The sequence below is a fragment of the Cherax quadricarinatus genome, chromosome 72 (assembly GCF_038502225.1).
Source record: "Cherax quadricarinatus isolate ZL_2023a chromosome 72, ASM3850222v1, whole genome shotgun sequence".
Lineage (NCBI taxonomy): Eukaryota > Metazoa > Arthropoda > Malacostraca > Decapoda > Parastacidae > Cherax > Cherax quadricarinatus.
Window position 1 is genome coordinate 6,166,024 of NC_091363.1, and position 22,716 is coordinate 6,188,739.

General features: G+C 35.6%; 1 protein-coding gene across 9 annotated transcripts in view; it reads left to right on the forward strand.

Annotated features, from left to right (window-relative positions):
- The window catches only part of mxt (Eukaryotic translation initiation factor mextil), a 95,232-nt gene that overhangs the window by 24,240 nt on the left and 48,276 nt on the right, over positions 1–22,716 (forward strand). For 3 of the 9 annotated variants that reach the window (XM_053795063.2, XM_053795071.2, XM_053795070.2), the window contains exons 2-10: positions 12,981–13,062; positions 13,669–13,809; positions 13,985–14,151; positions 15,247–15,538; positions 17,766–17,837; positions 20,181–20,241; positions 20,951–21,090; positions 21,402–21,440; positions 22,253–22,395. In XM_053795063.2, the coding sequence (XP_053651038.1) occupies positions 12,981–13,062; positions 13,669–13,809; positions 13,985–14,151; positions 15,247–15,538; positions 17,766–17,837; positions 20,181–20,241; positions 20,951–21,090; positions 21,402–21,440; positions 22,253–22,395 (1,137 nt within the window). Of the gene's footprint in view, positions 1–1,949; positions 2,085–12,980; positions 13,063–13,668; positions 13,810–13,984; positions 14,152–15,246; positions 15,539–17,765; positions 17,838–20,180; positions 20,242–20,950; positions 21,091–21,401; positions 21,441–22,251; positions 22,396–22,716 lie in introns of all 9 variants that reach the window. The other 6 variants (XM_053795064.2, XM_053795065.2, XM_053795066.2 and 3 more) reach the window with 6 other exon arrangements.

Here is a 22,716-nt window from a genome sequence, read left to right on the forward strand (position 1 = left end):
GGTCACTTATTTTCGTGCTAATTTTTATCATTTGTATATATTTTTTATGGCTATGAGCGATGAATCGTGTGACCTACACGGTCAAAGGCCTCCGAAAATATCACAGTAGTAGTATTCGTCTCCTTGAGCCTCTAACCTGATTACCTCCAACCCTCTTCTCGTTCTCCAGGGATTATGAAACGTCTTGGTTTATCTTTTACCCATAAATATAATGCATGTCTTCCGCCGCTTTTGATTCGCCCTGATTTCTTGTTTGAAAGGATGGTTGCGTATTGTCTGGTTAGTCTTCTGCGTATTTGTCTTAAGTGCTCGTATTAAGCACAGTATGGTAAGAGAATGTTTTAGTACTACGCTGCAATTGAGCAGTAACACAAAAGGTAAATATATTTTTAATTCTTTAGACATGTCAAAACTCACAAAAGACCAAATATTATGGAACCTTATTCTGGACAAACTGACAGCCTAAGCTGTTCAAACCAAATAAGAAGCCTAAGCAAACTGAAATCGCAGCCTAACCTAGCCAGGCATGGATCATTGTTAACAACTTTCTCCTATTTGTAGTTGCAGGGGTCGGGTCAATACCCCCAGTACCGTACTTGAGCGGTAGGGGTGAAAACGTGAGTAAAGGTATAAAATGCCGTACATTGCTTTGTTTAAAGGAAGTCTATTAGTGCTTACAAAATTTTCTCACAGAATTATCTCTTGCGGATGAGGTAACAGATTTTGTTTGTAAGGAAAAAGTATAACAAAACTTCCCCAAAAATTCAACTTTTTCTCTCTCCACTCGAAATTCGACTTTGTAACATCCCCTCTACTCTTGCCATTCAGCTGGCCCATTAGAAAGCATCGCCAATCTTCAGTGAACCAACAAAATCTTCATCTGTAATGCTCTAATATCATGCAATTATGAGAGCCACCGCAAATGTACTGTATTCTTGCCGAAAGTGGGTAACAGTGACCATCATCCAGCATATATGAATGTTTGATAAATGTTTTATTTCTGCATCACTGCTATTGTTGGAAACATTTGTGAAAATTAAAAGTTGGAAACGACGCTGGCGGTAGTTACATGATACTTAGTGTAGCACAGAGCTGTTTTTCTTGTGAAAAATTAATGGCGCGCAAGAGATTGTGGGTTGCATTAACATAGCACATAAGTGAGTTTGTGATGGTTTATCTTATCTGGTTGTGATATGTATGAAAGTTGCACATGCAAATGTTTTGTAAGTATAATGGATGTTGTAGTTAGAGACTGTAACAAAAAGAAGAGTAAACTATTGGACTTCCTGTTTATCAGTCACGATGACTGCGCCTAGTTTTTTGGGTGGTGGTAGCGGTTGTTGAGGTGAATTCGTGTTTGTGCATGAAGTAATGTGTGTGTGTTTGTAAAGGTCGGTGTAATAATATGCATCAAAATTACAATACATTTTATGATGCACGCTTTTGCTAGTGCACATGAGTTTGATCATATTTATTTAATACCTTCAAAAATAAATGAAAAGTATATTAAAATCTACAATCTTAGGCACTTTGACTTAATTTTAATAAATTTTCAACTAAAATATTTTAATTTTTATGGAATTGGAAGTATTACATTTGATAATAGTTTCATCTCGGTATATGCCCGTGGCAATCCAGACTCCGTAGCATTTTGTCTTAAAATCACATAAGTGGTTAATGTAAAATAAATGTGAAATCGAAGATAAACATGATTCAGCATAACCAGTCATGTGCAAATTGTAATATTTATAATGGGAACTAGAGAAAGTTGAAAGTGTTGTACGAGACAGCTGATTCCACAGGCTGTGAGGAGAGAAATTTTGACAATGACAATCTTTGACAACTATATTATGCGTTAGTGTGAATCGTTACCTGGAGTTCAGTTCGTGATATTTATTTTTCTCACTGCTAAATATTCAACGAACTAAGTTTTTCTTTTTTTTTGTTAGCCAGAGAAAGCTGCTTTTGAAAAAAAAAATAATGGTGATGCTCTTCATCCGTGCAGTAGTTTTGAAGACTGAATTCCAGATACCAGAAGATTTGCGATGACATTAAAATCCTTGCTACATTAAGAGATCGGTAAGGTGGGTGTACAGAGTAAAAGTGCGTCCTTTCTCTCCTGGTTTTGTGTCATCATTGGAGTCTTCTTCATCTGCATGACCTCTGTGCTCCCTCTCCGCTTTCCATTTTCTCCCAACACTTTCTAAGAGCTCCAAGACTGAACAGTGCGCATGAGAAAGCTAGTTTTGTTGGCAGCAATAAAATGCTACTTAGGATGCTTTATTATTGACGTTTCGCTTTTGTCTGTGCAAGCTTTGCTATAAACCACACCTGGGTACAGTTCAGGTCATTTATTAGCGGAAACGTTTCGCCATAAATGACCTGAACCGTACATTAGTGTCTTTTTCCACCTCTTGTCCGTATCACCATACCATTTTTAAGCTTTGCTAAAGTTCGCCCAAGTTGGATTATAATAATGACTTGACAAATGATGCTTTTGTACTAGTGACACAATCATCAGCATCATCAGACTAGCTGCCAGTAGGATATCCTCAGAATAATTGTTTTTACTCTGTTTTCTTTTGAAAGGTAATTGGCGAGGGCGTTTACCAAATACCATTATATTGTTCCATTGTTACTAGTATTATGGCAGCACTACTCTTGTATTTCGTAGTGCTCATTATCCTGAGATATATGAATGTATTTGTATGTAAATGTATTTATTAATAACTTGTCCTATGTTAATTTCAGATGGTTTTTTCCTGAAAGTGTTATATATTTGGATGAAAATGTCAATAGGTTTTAATGTAACAGTTTTATATTCATTTTTGGCTTGTCCCTTTTTAGACCTCGTGTTGATTAGAATGTATTTGTCCATAAATTGGCATAATTATTTTCTCACCTAAGACGTGCTTTGGTGTTTGATTCACTTTCTAGGTGGCGAATATAAATTGCTGGTGCGTCTTTTATGACGCTTTAAAAAGTCATATTGGCCACCATCTTCAAATTACCCTAGTCAACACTAGGGTTGGTGTATTCCTTCAGGGAAATTTACAGACGTTGGTCTTTGTTATACAGGGTGGCCACAGAAACACTCTTATTTCACGATGTTATATCTAAACTAATTCAAATATATTGATAAACAATTATTTAATTTTTTTAGGTGATTAGACATTTTTGACCTGGAAACCACAGGGGTGCAAGGAAATCTAAAAATGGCCGCCACCCCACAGCAACGCAGCTAGTGTACACAGGAATTTGCAAGATCAGTGTTGATCACAGATACACCCTTTATGACTTTAATCGTTGTACCATTTCCGAATGGACTTTGTAGGTGGAATTGTATGATACTTTGAAAGAACGTTGCACGCCCACAACACTGATCGTGCAAGTATACACCAGCTGCGTTGCTGTGGGGTGGCGGCCATTTTTAGATTTCCTTGCACCCCTGTGGTTTTCAGGTCAAAGATGTCCAATCACCCGAAATAAATGAAATAACTGTTAGAGAATCGGTTCACAACATGTTTATCAATATATTTGAATTAGTTTAGATATCATAACATTGTGAAATAAGGGAGCGTTTTTTTGTGGACACCCTGTATGATTGAAAAATCAGTTTTATTTTTCGAAACTTTTAAATACATATCTTTGACACCCATAATTACTCGTTCAGTAGTGCCGTTAATTCTAAGTTTCGGCAATCAAAACTAGCCTAGTTATCAGTGCTAGTCACTGATCTGTTTAGGAATATAAATTGTACCTTAATTAACATGTTCAAATGCGTCACAATTAGCACAATAACCTGTATGAACGGCCACATGGGTCATGCCACAATATACCAAGTATTGCTAAAAAATTGAAGCTTCCGAAAAGTTTTAAAGAGACGTAAAGTGCCGAAATGATCATAATATACAGGAAAGGTGAGATATAAAGGAAAGTTAAGGCGAATAAATGGCTAAGATGAGCACGAAATAATAATAAACTACTGAATGTTTCGACAGTCCCTATACAAAGTGGGATTTAAAAAGCTATAAAGGCTTGCCTGCATATAATCAGTTTTAATTTAAAGATTATTCTAATTCAATTACGTAAATAATTTAGGTTATTATAATTGCCTTGCCTCGTAACTACTAAAATTTAATTAAAACTATCCCATTCTCAGGTAATTCAGTTTCTAACAATATGTCTGGCTGTAAACTCCCTAGAATTGATTTAACTGATATTCTGGGTGTTGCTGCTTAATAGTCTAGTAAGTGATTCTTGATAGGGTGAGCCAGACAAGATGATTAACTTCATCGATCTCTAAAGACAAGCGTCAGAATATAGCTCGTTCCAGAATCAGTCCACTAAAGAATCCTAGGAATTGAAGTTACCCCTCACCTTCCTTTTGATCACATGATTAATTCCCATTTCCCATGCGCTGTATGACCCTACAAATTTTGTGCATTCCCATTATACATATTAAACAAATTTTCTAAATTTGCTTGCAACAGATAAGTCAACTCTAGACATAAATTCAGACATACTCCTGCTTGCCCTTTTGGGACCAAGTTCCTATGCCTTTTGTATATCCATAGGTTCTTGCGCTACGCTCCTGAAGATGGATATGGGGTGCACAATAAACTAGCAGCTTCAGCGGAAAATTAATATAATCTAATAGCAGTAACACGATGAAAATAAGAACAATGTATGGTAAAATAAACATTCTAGTGAGGGATCTTTTAATGTAGGATGGTGTCTGTCTCGCGTTACTATGTATACTTAATACATGACTCGCTAAATCGTAATGACACGATTGCAAACAAACCATACCACGGGCGGGATTGAACCCGCGGTCAGTGTGTCTGACCGCGGATTCAATCCCTCCCGTGGTATGGTTTATACTTAATACAAATAATAAGGTAATGTGGGATTTACTGAAAGGAAGTAAACCATTTTTATACTAAGCACTTGAGGGACTCGAGGACATACTGCAGCACCCACATGGACTTCACTTAATATAGACTTGCTGTGGTAAAACAGGTTTATATATTTGTTTTGTAAGATTTGTAAACTACATTTGGTTATAATTAACCCAGGATAGATATCCATCAGTGTATATAACTTTAGACCCAAAGTAGTTGCCGCTGTATATGATTGTTACCAAAGTTACTGAGAAGAACAAAGTAAGAAATTTATTAAGGGATTGGGTACGGAAGGTTGATGTTATGACAATGAACACAAAAGAAAGCACATGATTTTTCGTTAGTATTTATCGCAGTTCATTTAAGATGTTAGGCTCGATTTCTTAGTTAAGTTTGTAGTCTTGTACTCCTGAATACAACCAAGTACAATTCTGAACTGTTTGGGGAGACAGTCCTAGCGACTGGCCCCGCATTTTAAACTACAATTGACCAGCATTATAGTTTTCCGGCCGCCTGGGCCGTCATACATATTTTTGAAACAATACTTGTGTACTTTTGCCTGGTTTTGAACCGCATTGTGAAGTTCTTTAGGTGGGTGAAGTGTAGTTGCGATGTATGTATATATGTATGTATGTATGTATGTATGTATATATGTATGTATATATGTATGTATATATGTATGTATATATGTATGTATATATGTATGTATATATGTATGTATATATGTATTATATATGTATGTATATATGTATTATATATGTATGTATATATGTATGTATATATGTATGTATATATGTATGTATATATGTATGTATATATGTATGTATATATGTATGTATATATGTATGTATATATTTATATGATGATTTAGAGTAGTAAAATGAGATGGCATAGTGGTGTGGGAGAGGCGTTTGTGGTGAGTGAGAGTTAGAGAGCTCAGGAGTTTGAGATTTGCTTGTTTGTTTGGGGTGTTTGTGTATAATGTGGGTGTGGTTGAACAGTCAGCTGAACCTACACACACTGGGCTGACGTTAGATATCCCGTTATTTCCCACCCGCACATTTCACCAGAAGCTCATGTCCAAGCCTCCTTGATACTAGTGAAGGGCTTTGGATCTAGTGAATTTGAGCTGCTGTGCTTTTCCTTGAATCAGATTTGATTACCTCCCATTCCTCAGGCACTGTATAATCCCTGCGGGCTTAGCGTTTCCACGTGAAACTAATGTCTAATCCTCGTGGGCCCCCGATATACAGTGTCATCGTGAGTTAAGTGTACGCCCCAAATGTACCAAATTGATCAAACTAGCTTTTGGGAAATTTATATAAGCCCAGGTGAGAAACTCTAACTAGAGCCATGATATCATACTGGCTTAAAATAATTTTTGAGGGTTCTTAATTCATGATAACCCAAGACAGTCAAGTAATAACTTTCCATATAGGTTCTCACCAAGAATGAGACCCGCAAAAGTCGGAGTGTTTCTTAGGAACCTGTTTACTACGAGGTGAACACTGGCAGCAGGTGTAGAGACTTGTACGCCTCATCCAGCCAAAGAAACAAACCCAGGGTCCTCCTGAGCCGAACGCAACACCACTGAGCCAAGTCATGAATTAGTTGCTTTTGGAGGGTGACGTCAAACTCGGAGAAAGGCTAGCTAGAATTTAAAACAAGATGAGGAAGAGCGAGCACACAGGAAATTGTAGTTTGTGGCACGTTGGATTTTAAAATAGAAAAAGATCTAAAGGATACTATTAAGTGCTGTGTGGATATTTGTTTCATGGGTGTCGAGGGATTGCATTTCACGGAATTCACTAATACAGGTGACACCTTACCCAGGTCATGCTAAAACCTATTAATACTAATCATACCTTACCTGTAATATAAAGAGGAACGGATGTCATAATCTTAGATATATATATAAATATATAATATATATATATATATATATATATATTATATATATATATATATGTATATATATATGTATATATATATGTATATATATATATATGTATATATATATATATATATGTCGTGCCGAATAGGCAGAACTTGCGATCTTGGCTTAAATAGCAACGCTCATCTTGCCATATAGGACAAGTGAAAATTTGTGTATGCAATAATTTCGCCAAAATCATTCTGAACCTAACGTAAAAAAATATATTTCACTGTGTTTGTTTAGTATTAAATTATTGTAAACAAATCTAAAATATATTTTTTGTTGGGTTAGGCTAAAATAAATTGTTCTTGTTATAATAAGGTTAGGTAAGTTTTCTAAGATTCTTTTGGTGCAAAATTAAAAAATTTTACATTAACATTAATGAAAAAAATATATTTTTAAACGTATAAAAGAACATTTTAGAAAGGACTTAATTTTAAATGAGTTCTTGCTAATTGACCAGTTTTACATATTCGGCACGATATATATATATATATATATATATATATATATATATATATATATATATATATATATATATATATATATATATATATATATATATATATATATATATATATATATTAAACTAAAGCTGGGTTTACAAACAACCAGACGATCTTAATGATGACGTGACTTGATTCCTCAACGCTAAGTGAAAAAATAATTATATAAGCTTCATTTAGGTCAGACCTTGATGTTTTACAGACGGCTGGCTATACTTCGCAAATTTACATTTTCAGATTTAATGTTTTAAATTGTCAACTTTTGTTTATTTTTTAACTTAACACTTGTAAATTTGACATAAATAAAGCTAGTTTACTTATTACTGCCAGAACGTGGCATCGTAGAGCGGCTCCCAGTTTCTCTAATACGGGTGATGACTAATCCAATACAGTGAGCTGGCTTCTCACGACTTCCCTCTCCAAACGTACATTCATTGAAGTATTATGACCTAGCCCTAACCTCTTATTAACGTAGCTTGCTACTAACCCGAAAAATGGTCCAGGACGTGACCCGTTAATGATCTTGGATGAACTGAAACTTGCTTTATTTGACCATCAAAAAGTTTCGTCCTTTGCCCCACCGGTAAGACTGAGACACCCAGACCATTCTGAACCTCACAATGCCTTTCCCTCAGTATAATTTTTAACATGTTTCTTGCTATTATCACTAATACTGTCATCTTTATTTCTTAAGAAACTTTAAAGTAAGTGGGAAGGAAGTAAAGGGGGATGAGGCAAGTTTTTTTGCCTTCAAAACTTGTAAATTCCCCCTTTTTCCCTCATTCTACACCCCTCTCCCTTAATAACCTGTTAGGGAACTAGAACAGTGTGGAGCCGACTTCTCTGCACATTTCACTACCCTAGACGCTACCCACACAGTTAACGAGCATCCCTCTCCTCCCGTAAGCAGAAGATTTCATAAATAGCACAATGCCCACGTATGTGGGAGTATGATTATAATTTTCACTCGTAACGGAAAATGGAGGTAACTCGTATAATTAAATTCTGAATAAAATGTGCAAAGACCACATGGGTGGGGCAGACATTTTGGGAGGGAGGGATGTGAATCATTAAAATATACAACATTACAGAACTAAAGGATGCTGTGTACTAAACAGTAAGAACAATGGGATGCTTAAGAATGGTACATATTCTTATTTTAGACTATAAGTGCAGTGATCTAGTAAATGAATACAGCGTTCAAGTAGTGATGCACATGTTCCTATGTATATACATAAACATCTTAGTTTACAAGGGGGTGGGTAGAAGAAACCTTACACATTCTCAACACAACATGCAAGCGTACTGTATGTCAGCAATCTGCCCGAAATGCTTTGCATAACAGGGGCTATCTAGGAACACTGATACAGATTTGGAATTCCCAAAGCGGTAACGCGTAATTTGGAAGTAAAATTTATATTTGTAGCTCTTATAATCCTAGATATATAACAATAAAAGGAAAGAAGAAGTTCATATACATATTAGATGAGAGGTAGTGAGAGTATCATTAGGGATGGATACATTGGGGGGGGGGGGGGGGGAAATGTATGGATTGATAGAACCGCAACCGCAGTCATGCACAATACACCTGTCTTGGTCATGCAATTTTGGCAGCAGCTTCTCCCGACTGCTGCTTACTGACTTAGGCCTCAACATGGTGCTTTATTTCTATCCAGCTAAATTCAATGTATGCTACTGCAAGCTTTACAGGTGAATTTTGCTCCGTCGTGGGTTTATAAGGATTGACAATACCATATTTAAAAATAAATATTCACTAGTTGAGTTATGGTATGCGAACGCAGGGGTTGCCAGTGATTCACAGCAGCACATATCTTTAATCTTCCTTCAAAAGGGGTAGCTTACTTCTAGAAAAGGGCTCTTGATTCAAGAAATTGGAGCTGCGCTTTCCTTGGATCAAACCTGATTACCTCCCATTCGCCAGGGTATATTGAACCCTTTGCGGTTTAGCGCTTCCCCATGAATTTAGTAATGTATAACATTTTTAATCATGTTTTCTGCAACGAAAGAAGACTTAAAATTTAATTAACATTTGCATAAACATTCAACGTTACTAACTAACAGCTAGTTAGTAACTCTCACGAGTAGGTTCTTGTGGAATTTTATTATGCAGCTTTGATTTATGGAGATATATACATGACTTGAAAGCAACAGTAAAGCATAATCTTGCGCTTGAAGTGGACTTTTGGTGTCATAAATGTGTGTATGAATGGTAGGATTGGCATGCAACTTCCCACGTTGTAGCTAGTTATGAGTCAGCCTGGTCCTGCTTAGCCAGGCATGTCTCTGCTTTATTTATTTTTCTTTTTTCTATTTTTTTTTTGTTTGGTTTCTCTAGCCTCGGGATTATTATTCATGTTAACTGGGAAGCGAGAGGTATTCAGATTAACTGGCCTTGAGAAGAATAGTTACAATTGTTTGGATCAAGAGCCTTGCACCAGTATCTAGACACTTTTTTAGTCTAATTACGTGGTGTTGCCTGGGGTGGCGTTGTATATCGTGTCATGCCTCCATTATGGTAGCGTCGTGACGCAACAAAAATATTACATGCCATGCAGGGGAATGCTGCAAACTGCACTCTTTAAAGGCTGTGTCTAGATGCTGGTGGCAGAGCTCTTAATACAAGGAGTTGGTGTTAACCCCATCTCTGATCAAGTCTGCTTCCCATTGCGCTCGAGCCCTACGGGTTTAGCTCTCTCGTGATTGTGTTTTTATCAGTGTAATAGGTCTTAATATTAGAGATAATTTAACCAAAGGATATATTAATCTTCACGAATACCTAATAAAAAGGTTCGGGAAATGAAATTGTCAACTAATTAGGCATGTAACATATTACTAATTAAACATGTTAAGTGTTAGCAAGACGTTTTATATTGGCAAAATAGATTTGGTTAACATAAGTAGGTCTTCTAACCTTGTTGAAAACTATGTAGATCAGGGTGGTTGCCCTATGATACTGCATTTAATTTCAGAAATTATTATTTAGCCCCGTGCAGCATTTTTTTTTTTCTTAAATTTAGTTTTCGAGATCTTTAAGGCATGTTATTGCAGCATGATCTACCACAATAATACTCGCCCATCCAATTTCTTGGTAAATCCAGTTTTAACTTAATTGAGCGAGCTGTGACTCACAGCCTATAATTGTCACGAATCATGTAATTAGATAGGCCAATCAGATATGATAATCACTGTACATATAGACAAACAAAGCAGAATTACTTATTCCAGTGTCATTTTATACACACCCAAGGGAGGGGGGGCAATAGCTGTGACTCAACCCTCTGTAACCACAAATAGGCGAGTGTAACACACTCCCTTTTATGTATTAATGCAAAGCCTATGCATCGTTTTAACCATGACAGCTGTGCTTTGGAGAAGCAGCCAGAAAATGAGTAATTGTAGATGGGTATTTCTCCCCCCTCTTCCCTCCAAGAGTTGTGTTGAATATTAATTTGGTGTATGCAAATTTATATGCATATTTATAAATGTTCAAAGGATACACAGAAATCTTTAGTTCAGCTTATTTCTATGCTTATGCTTTAAATAATAAAGCAAATTTAAAGGCTTGTACAATAAATAAATTATATTTGGAGCTGCATTATTTTCCATTGATAGTGTGTGTTAAGGGTTTTGTTTCATCATAAGGCTTGTATTCTTTTTGTTTGTAAATATTCGTGATGTGAACGATGATTCACACCTCCCCAGCGGTATTCAAATTCAAAGTTTATTCTCTATAAAGATTACAATGTTGAATTTACAGAATTTGGTTGTTGTGTGGTTTACATGTAGTTAAATAATGATTACAGAGTGTACCACTACAACGCCTAGCATGGCTAGGCATTTCGGGCAGACTTAGTTTAATTCTTTATTTTAAAATATTACAAATTATGAGGTAAGTTGGTATTATGGCTAAGTGACTAAATACTAGTTTGTGAGTTTAGCAATGTGAATGCTTTTGTTTTGGCACAGTACATAGTTTCAGTATTGGAGTATCATAGGATTCATTATTTTAAGATTGAGATTAATATTTCTGTTTATGGTCAAATGGGTGAGTGTAAGTGTGAACCACCAGGTGGTATTCGTGTAGTTAGTTGATGGGGTGTATCAGGGAGATAAGATGTTTTCTAATGGTAGTTTTGAAGGTGATGAATGTGTCTGCAGTTTTGGAATTTTCAGGTAGGGTGTTCCAGATTTTAGGGCCTTTGACATACATTGAATTTTTGTAAAGGTTTAGTCGGACACGGGGAATGTCGTAGATGTTTGTGTCTGGTGTTATGCCTGTGGGTTCTGTCACAACTATCAAGAAAGCGTTTTAGGTCAAGGTTGATATTGGAGTTTAAGGTCCTGTAGATGTAGATTGCACAGTAGTAAGTGTGGATGTACTGAACAGGGAGTAAATTTAGATCTATGAAGAGTGGGGGGGGGGTGTTGCCAGGGATGGGATTTAGTGATTATTCTTACTGCAGCTTTTTGTTGGGTTATTATTGACTTTAGATGTGTTGCTGCAGTTGATCCCCAAGCACAAATAGCATAGGTGAGGTATGGATAAATAAGTGAGTGGTATAGTGTGAGAAGGGCATTTTGCGGCACGTAGTATCGTATCTTGGAGAGGATCTCAACTGTTTTGGATACTCTTTTGGTTATGTGTTGGATATGGGTGCTGAAATTCAGGTTGTTGTCAAGGTATAGGCCTAGGAATTTGCCCTCATTATGTCTTATAATTAGTGTTGTCAATCTTAATGTTAATTTGTGCATCTCCTGCTCTGCTACCAAACATAATATAGTAGGTTTTGTCAGTGTTAAGCGTAAGTTTATTGGCTGTCATCCAAGTCGATATTTTGATCAGCTCCTCATTCACAATGGTGTTGAGGGTGGCAAGATTAGGGTGAGAGATGACATAAGTCGTGTCGTCAGCAAAGAGAATGGATTTCAGGTGTTGGGATACGTTTGGAAGATCATTGATGTATGAGGAAGAGCAGGGGACCAAGGACACTTCCCTGCGGAACTCCAGTATCAAGTGGCCGTGTTGTTGATGCTGTGTCTTTAATGGTAACATACTGATACCTATTAGTAAGGTAAGATTTGAAATAAGCAAGCGCATGGCCTTTTATACCGTAATGGTCAAGTTTGTGGAGTAGGATGTCGTGGTCTACTGTGTCAAAAGCTTTTCTTAGGTCAATAAAAATTCCTAGTGGATATTCCTTATTTTCCAATGCTGTGTAAAGCAGATCTAGCATTTTTATGATTGCATCATTAGTGCTTTTATTTTTCCTAAATCCAAATTGGCAGGGGTTGAGTATGTTTTGTGCTGTTATAAATTAATATAGTCTCCTGTGCACGAGTTTCTCGGAGATTTTGGATAGCAATGGTAAGTTTGATATTGGCCTATAGTTGTTTAAGTCTGTAGGGTCACCACCTTTATGTATTGGTGTAACCCTTGCCATCTTGAGTAGTTTCGGGAAGGTGCTAGTTTCTAGTGACTTGTTAAAAAGTAATGAAATAGCATGCGAAAGGATATGGGCCGCTCCTCTCCATCCTTCCCTTATTCTTTTTTTCTCCGTGCCTTTTTTCACCCTCCCCTTCGTCAATGACTTAACGTGATTTTTCCATTGGCAGATGGGGATACCAATGAAAAACAGGAAGACGAAGATAGAGAAGCCCAGACCTCTTAAGATATGCACCTTAGGGGACCAGTCCAGTGAGTACTTCTCTTCATGACAGGAGTCTTTTCGAATAAGATGGTGCTTACTTTTCATGAGATGTATATTATCTTTTTCCAAAATAACTCTCAAATAACTATACTTAAAAATTAATACATATTGGCAGTCTCTAGTAATACAGTGATGGAGTGAGCGATGGTAAGTGTTTTTTTTCTTTATCGGGTAGCCCTGTGTTTAAAAAATATCGCTACATATATACTACTTTTTAATAAATACCTTGGATTTTTTTAAATTATGAAATGCATGTATAAAAAGTAAGTGATATTTTATTTCACATTTTATCCTCATTTTCAGATTAAGATAAGGTGTTGCTGTTGACATCTTGAAAGATTTACAGAAATTGTATTTTTCAGACTTGCAATATTGCCATGTCTGTTCGTGATATATTGTTCAGAAAGTTTCAGGCGTAGGTCTAGTGCAAAGAAGTTAGTTTTTTAGTGACCGAAGACTGGATTTGAACTTGACTGGGTTTGAACTTGACTGGATTTGATTAAGCAAAAACACTAGACATATTCTTTAGCCTTTATGTAGTACATCACATATTTACAGCTTCCTTTTTTTTTTTTTTTTTTAAATTTCAATAGTGGAAAGTGTTCTGTCGGAAATGGACCTCGTGGCGCAGTATCTTAACTCCTCAACCTGTGACCGAACTGTTTACCCAGCCATTGTTGCACTTTGTGAAAACCTGAAGATGTTTGGACCACAGCTAGAAAATGTCTATAAAGGTAGAGGAATCAATGTTAAAAATCTTAAGGAAACAATGGTTAAATTGCCCCTGTATAAATGTGAATTTTACTCATTCTAATGGAAAAGTTTTTGTAAAATACAAAACTAATTTTCATAAATTTATTATTTGTTTTTTTTTTAGACTTATATTCGAAACTTTTTTTTTTTTAATAGATCAACTTGATAAATGCTATATATCTCTCCGAAATGGTTGCCGTGATGATCGTTTGAGTCTAGCTGCTCGGTATCGCCTTCTTGAAGTGATAGAACTTCGAGCAATGCATTGGCAACCTAATGAGAACCTCATCAATTATTACAAGCAAAAATTGGTGCAGATAGAGGTAAATTGTATAAATTAGCAGGTTTATGATTGGCAGAAATAGCTTTTAGGCATTCAAAATTTAGTTTAACATGTTTGTTATTCACCCCATACCCATCCTGTGGGCGGTAGTCAAAAGATTAGAGATGCATAATGGGTCCAGGGACCGAGCCCCAAAGTTTTGATAGCTGAGCAAGTTACAAAAGTAATGAACGTAAAAAGACGTAAAAAAAAAAATCATTCAGCATCTTGATTCTTATATGGAAGCAGTGGTGAATGACACCACACATTGTTCACAATGATCACATGGTATATACAAAAAAAAAAAAAAATAATAAAAAAAGTGGGCATATCTAAGATTCAGTTATATCCCATTCTGTATTATCAAATCTTGTGCCACTCTATCTATACATTGCACATGGGATTTATACATGGGGAACATAAAATAACTGTCGTGAATCGGGCAAAACATGCCTTCCTAGTACTCGCCAAGAATTATTGTGGGATACTGTATACAGGGAATAACCTGCAATCATTCTGTCATTTTAATCACGAATGTAAGTAAGTTGATTTAGGTACATGTGGCCTGGTGGCTAAAGCTCCCGCTTCACACACGGAGGGCCCGGGTTCGATTCCCGGCGGGTGGAAACATTTCGACACGTTTCCTTACACCTGTTGTCCTGTTCACCTAGCAGCAAATAGGTACCTGGGTGTTAGTCGACTGGTGTGGGTCGCATCCTGGGGGACAAGATTAAGGACCCCAATGGAAATAAGTTACAGTCCTCGATGACGCACTGACTTTCTTGGGTTATCCTGGGTGGCTAACCCTCCGGGGTTAAAAATCCGAACGAAATCTTATCTTATGAGTACAATTATCATAGTGCAAATTGCCTAGGATAACCCAAACAAGTCAGTGACTTGTTTCCATTGGGGTCCTCGTGTGCCGATAATAGCTACTTGGTAACTACATGTACAAAGCCTTGACCCTAATTAAAAAAATATGTAATTTTAATTAGGATAAAAAGGTAAAATTAGAGATGGTAAATAACAAGGACTTTCATAGGTAATATTTTTGTCAGGATAATTGAAACCTTCATTCATCATAATTCATTTTCAGGCCGAGGAAGCAGCCCTTGAGGATCAACAGAATGATTCATTGAGCCAGACAATACCTAGTACCATCATGACTCCAACAAGCACTCCACAAATGATGATTCCAAGTCTTCAGCAGTACCAGCAGACTATGTACAACCAACAGCAGTCACCCATACCACATCCACCCACACCCACACTTCTGGGACCTGGAGAGATCATCAGGAGCTCTGGTAAATTTGCTAAGCCAACTAGAATCCCTGGAAAGAACTATTGCAAAGATGAGGTAGTGATTCGTAATGCTGATTCTGGCAAAGGTAAGCCAAAAATGTTGATTCTGTATTCATTTTGAGAAGTAATGAAGCAATCTTTAATAGGATTATAATGTTATATTTTATATTAATAGAGGTAAATGAATTTGATGAGTGCACTATTAAAATTTAGGTGCATAACCATCTGACTTCTGTAGTACTATTATGATTACTTTTCTGCCTTATGTAATACAGTACATCATGCAGTAGAGCATGTACAGTATTTATGAAAAATTTGCAATCCTTTATTAAGCAAATAGCAGTGCATACATTTTTTTCATTTTATTTGAATTTTGTGAATTAATGGTAAACATTATCCCTTGAAATATTCAGGAGGATAAACTTTATTATTATGCATGATATATATTTTACTGGTTTATGGTGCCTATGAATGTATGTAGTTCATTACATAATTATACTGCATTTGAACACAATGGCAACATCAGTGGACATTAGAAAGGAGGGGAACAGATATTTTATTCCATTAAATATTTTGCATATAAGCATATTAAAAGTATGTTATTAGTATTAGTGTTGTATTTTTTTTTTTTAACCGAGTGGCTTATAATATCTCGGTTAAAATATAACGAAGTGCACTAAGTTAAATTTAGAGTAAAGATCTAGATAGCTACATTATGAGAATTTACTAAATGTCTTAAAAATATTTTGTTCATGTTTTAACTGGTCTCTCTTAAGTAGAAAATGAAGTTTAAGACAGACCCCTAATATGTACAGTATACTATTATGAAGAGCTAGGAAAAAGTCCCATCTTGGTTAGTGGTTACAGCTACCTTCAGTTAGGGAAGGGGGGATTGAGGGCCTTCAATTCAAGGAATTTCAGTTACCATAGACACATCCATATGCATGTATTGAGATTGAGTAGAAAGAGAACATGGCCAGTCGGTTCTGTCAGTGGTAAACTGCAGAATGAGCCATCAACAAAACAAAAACAAAACAATAAAATTTCTTTCTTTCCAAGATTACATTATGATGAAATTACAATGAGTTGCAGTGCAAAGAGAGCCACTGTCATGCCTAGGCATTATGGGCAGACTTAATTTAATGCCTTACAGACTACTTAATACTAAAGAAATTGATCACAGTTTAAGTTGTACATTTTTTTTTTTTTAACAAGTCGGCCGTCTCCCACCGAGGCAGGGTGACCCAAAAAAGAAAGAAAATCCCCAAAAAGAGAATACTTTCATCATCATTCAACACTTTCACCTCACTCGCATAATCACTGTTTTTGCAGAGGTGCTCAGAACACAACAGTTTAGAAGCATATACATAAAGATACACAACATATCCCTCCAAACTGCTAATATCCTGAACCCCTCCTTTAGAGTGCAGGCATTGTACTTCCCATTTCCAGGACTCTAGTCCGGCTATATAAAAATAACCGGTAGTAGACAGTAATTTTACTCTAATTACAATAGTTTTCAGTGATAAATATTGAAATTATGTTATGGGAGTATAACATTGTGAGTTGTTGAAATTAGTTTGCAGGATGAGAATGCTACAATTGGGTGTAAGGCAGTATTGTTTTGGATAGGTATTTATACTACAATGTAGTATATGTGTTAATATTGTATGAACTTTGGGAATCTAGATTTGAAGTTTTAAGATTTAGGTAATTGGGAGATTTTTCGTGAAGTTAAATATTGAGTATTGATTGTTGCTACATGTAATGTCTCCAAACTTTAGCCAGTCAGAATTGGGGGCATCCTCAACCCCAGTGTGTCTTGTTCACCAAGACATATGGTGATCTTTCTTTGGATCAGACTTGTCACCCATTCCAGAGGTGCTGCATGATCTCTACAGGTTTAAAAATTTCCCATTCAGTATAATTAATTTTTAGGAATACTGTACAATAGTACTATGAAGAAAATGTTTGCCTAAAATATGTGGTAAGAAGGCAATAAAATAATTTGGTTTCGAAAATGCTTTTTTTTTTTTTTAAAAGATGTCTGTAGGTTCAGTTGCATTTTATAGTTTTATGAAGACTTTTATGTTAATGGGTAAGGTATCAGTAGCATTTAAATAATGAAATGATTGCTACTGGTGTAATAATTATTAATCTAACTCTGAAAATGGTTTCCGACACAAACGTGTCTTCTATGATCATTGTTTATCTGGCAACCAAGTTGAATATCTTGATTTCTCCATAACTAAGTTGAAATGTTTATCTGTCAGCTGGTAACCTAAAGTTGACCCACTCTGTCTCCTGGCACAGTTATGGGAATAAAGGGCAGGCGGGTTCACATGATTGAGGAGCTTTCTGAAACCATCATCTCATTCCAGAGAGGTAAAAAAAAAAAAAAAAAAAAAAAAAACTGATGCTGACCCTCCTCTAATCTCTAACCTACAATGCTTGACTGTTGCTCTTTAAATTTTCAAATGAACAGTGTATTCCCAGGTGACAGTACAGGTGACAATTTTTTGTGAAGTAATAAAGGTATTTTTGCTATTTGAAAGTTCATAAGTACACCAACTCGGCCAGAGAGTATAGATTTCTGTGAGTTGCCACAACTCGGTTTGACTAGCAAATGAAACCCAATAAGTATGGTAGACAGTTTGCAGAGCAAGTCTTAAAGTTCAACCGCGAACAAAATGTCGTTAAAATAGATGTATGCTCTGCACTATACCAGCTCCTACTGTTGCTCAACCCACTTTTGTGTACCTGTTGAGCAACAGTTGGGGCTGCCTACAATAGAAATCTTTTACATTTTGTGATTGAGTTGGTTTACTTATGGAATTGTAATTACAAGGATACCAGTTCATATTTCAGTATCTGTATGTAGACAGTGACATAAAACAGACTAAGTGTCATTTCAAAAACCTGTAAGTAGGGAGAACTTTTGTTTTATATTTCACCCACAGTGGGAGGAAACATCTTCAAACAAGTTCTTCCTGCCTAGTGTTTTTGAATTACCAGTACTCGTTACAGACTGTTACGTGCTTAATATGGTGACATTTCCAATTAATTTGTCATACTGGTACACTAAATACACTCGTTCTTTGAATATTGTATTGGCCTCCTTAATTACCTGGCGAGACCTTTTAACCTGATAACCTTTGGAGTAGTTACCAAATGTATAAATGTACCATTCAAATTTGTTGTACTAATACTGTAACTGCATCCAAAATCTGCAATGCCATGTATATGCATGACTTTTTTATGTTAATCTTTTATCTGTAATTTCCATAGTTTTGTTATTAAGTAGTTGCCTTCCGAGCATTAATAAACTTTGCCTTGTGGTATTTTTAGAAACGTTCATTAATAGATTTATACCAGTATCTTCATCCTTTTAACATACGACTAACTGTGTACCCATAAATAACAATTTTCTTTTAGTTTCAATTTCTTTAGTGTTATTGTTAACTCACTGTTTAGAAATATTGTAGCTGAAACTTAAATTTTTTATGGTGAGGGCTCATAGGTCATTTTTTAGCTATTATATGCAGTCTCTTGATCCTATGCATGGCTATTACTTCATATCTCTAATGCTGTATAAAGCTTAATTCTAGATCTTTTATGATAATTTTAATGCATCATTGTGCTTTCAATAAGCTTGTCATTTTATTGATAAGGTTGCAAATGTAATGTGAAATGTTGCACATGAAGATCGTGAGCTAGACATGAAGGTGAATGAAAGAATTTATGCAAAATATAACACAACTATGTCAGTGATAGAAAAGGTAACAAGTTTACTGATTCATTGGAAGGATAAAGGATGGAGATAAATGGTATAAAATACCAAGATAGCAAAAATAGACAAATGCAGTATAGTGCGATCCTTTATTGACTGCGTTTCACCCAAACAGTGGGCTTTATCAAGTCACAAACGGATCTCTCTATGACTTGATAAAGCTCAGTGTGGGCAAAACAGTCAAAACATGATTGCTTTATACTACATTTGTCTATTTTTTTCCAAAAATAAAGGGTTTAATTAAATTCCCTGTAAGGTTTAGGACATGATTCTTGCTGGGAAATGAACAGTGCCTATAGATAATTGTCCACTTAGTTTTTGGGTGTAAGAGTAATTGTTTTGAAAGATAAGTGTGCCAAGTGTTAATAATGAAAGAGTAAAGATTGTAACTATCAGCAAGATGCTAGATTGAGAGGAATTCCCCATTCATTGCTAGGAAATGTTATAAGATTAATCTTTACTTCAAGTTTGTTTGCTTTGTTATTTTGGAGAGTAGAATTAAAACAATCTTTAAGGAACAACATTCCAGGATCAAAGAATGCTTGATATAGCTTCCTAAAAAACCAGTCTTAGACTAGTTTTTATTTTGAGTCAATGTAGATGCATGCTTCCACATTTGTACTAGCAGGGTAAACAGTATTAATACCCTAACTAAAATATAATATATGTAAATATGTACTCTACAAAATATTAATTGCTAATGGTTAAATTATGCAAAGGCATAATTAACTATCATAATCCTAAAGTAAAGATAAACAAAGATACAAGATAATTTGTTAATAAAATACTTCGGAATTGTTACTGGGACTCACCACGATGCAAATAAATAAAACTGACTAAATGATATTTCAAAAGAAATGCATATACAGTGTTAATTGCTTTAACTTTGGGGAGCTGCCACTGTCCTATAATTTCAGTATTTGTTCTTTGTTTCACAGTTGCCCCCGGTGCTCGAGAAAGACTTGTTCAGATTACGGGACCAGCAGAGGAAAACATCAAGTAAGTTTTATTATTTAAAATATTTACCCCCTCACTGTCCCCAGGCTACTCTTGTACTATTACACTTGCCTTCCATTTTGAATTCATAATTGCACAAAAATAGGTTTAATGCAGTACTATACTATGTTTAGAAATTCTCCACAAATCAGATTTTCTTAAATACAGAATGTACAATATTTTCTGAAATTTAGAATTCTGAATGTATTTTTAAATTTTATTTAAAAAATAATGTACAGTAATCTCATTTTGAATTTGTTTTCCATAAGATATTTCCGATTTCCTTGATGGTATGGTATACTGAAATTTCTATGATTTAGACACTTTCTAGCAAGAATTAGTCCAAATAGGAGAAAAATCACTGAACGAGGATAATTTGGTTTAGGATTGTTGTGGTGCTGTGTAATGGAATCTATTGGTGGAGGTATTGTCTGAAAACTTGTCTATGTCATCAAATGTGTCATGTCTTTTAATTGCATTAGTAATTAGTTGTGCTTTTCTTTTTAATGCCATATAAGATTTCTTCATGGGGAAGTGGAAAAGAATTCATAAGAGGCGATTAAAATGCCAGAAGCATTGTATAAATTACTAAATGTAGAAAGAAGAAAAACCTTATGAAAGAGTTTTTTTTTTGGGTCATCCTGCCTCGGTGGGAGACAGCTGGTGTAAAAAAAAAAAAATGAGTTGACTGCTGAACTTTTTCTTTGGCAAGCCAAGCTAAGCATCTCATAGAGGAGACAATAAGACGCAATGCCTCTCCAGTCCGAGGCGATGAAAGAGGATCCATCTTCACTACTCTTGGAGGATCATCATCATCTATCTCGTCCCATACCTCTGATGAAACTCTGCAAGGTAACCATCTTAATATTTCTCATTACCATACTGAAATACATGTATGCTATCTGTGTTCTTGCAGTTTATATTTTCTATAGTTTGTTTAATTTTTCAATACTAATTAGACTTCAGACAGCAATACCATACTTCAGTACGTTGAAATAACTACAAGTTAATATTATCATTGTTAACAAAATTAACACTTAACCATTTAGTGAAAAGCCATCTTAGTATCTTACATTAAAGTATGGTAATCTCTTTTGTATCGCTTAAATTTAGTTTTTAAGTACTTCGGCATATGAATAAAAAAATTTCGGTCCTTTACTCAGTGCTTCGGAAGTATCTCTCTCTTGATGAGATATCGCTCAGTAAGTTATTGCCTTGTTAAAAGTTTCTTGGTAATTTGAGATGCTTAAATTGTTACCAAAATTATTGTATTATGGCTGCTAGAGTGGAGGGCTAAATGAGCCCTTTACTCCACTCCACTGCAGTCAAGTTGTAAATACTGTAGTAATTTAAAAAAAAAAATTGTAGAGTGCAGCTTTGCTTGTTTAATACAGTAGTCATTACAGTTTTACTATTATTACCTGAAAGTGTGGTGGTTTTTAATTATTCTTTAATAATTGAAAGAAATGTATGATGAATTATATGAAATGTAGGCATTCTATTGTTTGTGATGATTCTGGCAAAAAGTGAATTTTTTTTCTATGCTGTGCTTATAAAACAGTAAATTCTTACAGCTTGTAAGATTTTATAGTATTTATGAAAACAGAGGGTATTTAACTGCCTTCCTTTCTACATAAGAGGAATTACCAGCATCCCCCAGGCTGTCTTCAAGGTAGAACTTCGTGAGTGCCTCTAGTTAATTTCGCTTTTTTGTTTTTTTATAACCACCCTGAGGCTGAAGTACTTTGACATCCCTGCAGCTCATTTCTTTAATTTTCATACATGTTTTTGTGTACCCATTTCATGCCAGATATTTTTGATGTTCATTCAGAAATCCCTGATCACTTTAGTGAAATTAATGTGCATGGAAAAGTCTTCATAGTGATGCCCTCTTAAGGAGGGCACATTTCCAGAAGGAACAAAGTAGGAAAGATACCCTGTACTGTTTGGTTTGTCTAAAATTTGTACAGTGTTATAAAAGTACAAATTGTTTTCAAAGTATTTTTCTCTACTGGTTCTCGGCGTTCAGGCTCGAAGAGGAACACCCTTGTCCACAGCCAGTCTATGGGAGATGACCCCTTAGGAGAATATCGCTACACTGTCACCCATGGAAGCGATGTTCTGAGGATCACTGGAAATAACTTGCATCTTGTCAGGGTTGGTATTTCTTTTTTTTTTTTTTTTAAATGATTTGAGTCCTGGAAATGGGAAGTACAATGCCTTCACTTTAAAGGAGGGGTTTGGGATATTGGCAGTTTGGAGGGATATTTAAACTGTCGTATCTGAGTGCCTCTGCAAAGACAGTGATTACGTATGAGTGATGGTGAAACTGTTGAATGATGAAAGTTTTTTTTTCTTTTTGGGTTTTTCTTACTTTCTGAGTTACCCTGCCTTGGTGGGAAACAGCCGATGTGTTAAAAAAAAAAAAAAAAAAAAAAATTGGGTATTTTGGCACAGTTTTCCATGGGGAAGTGGAAA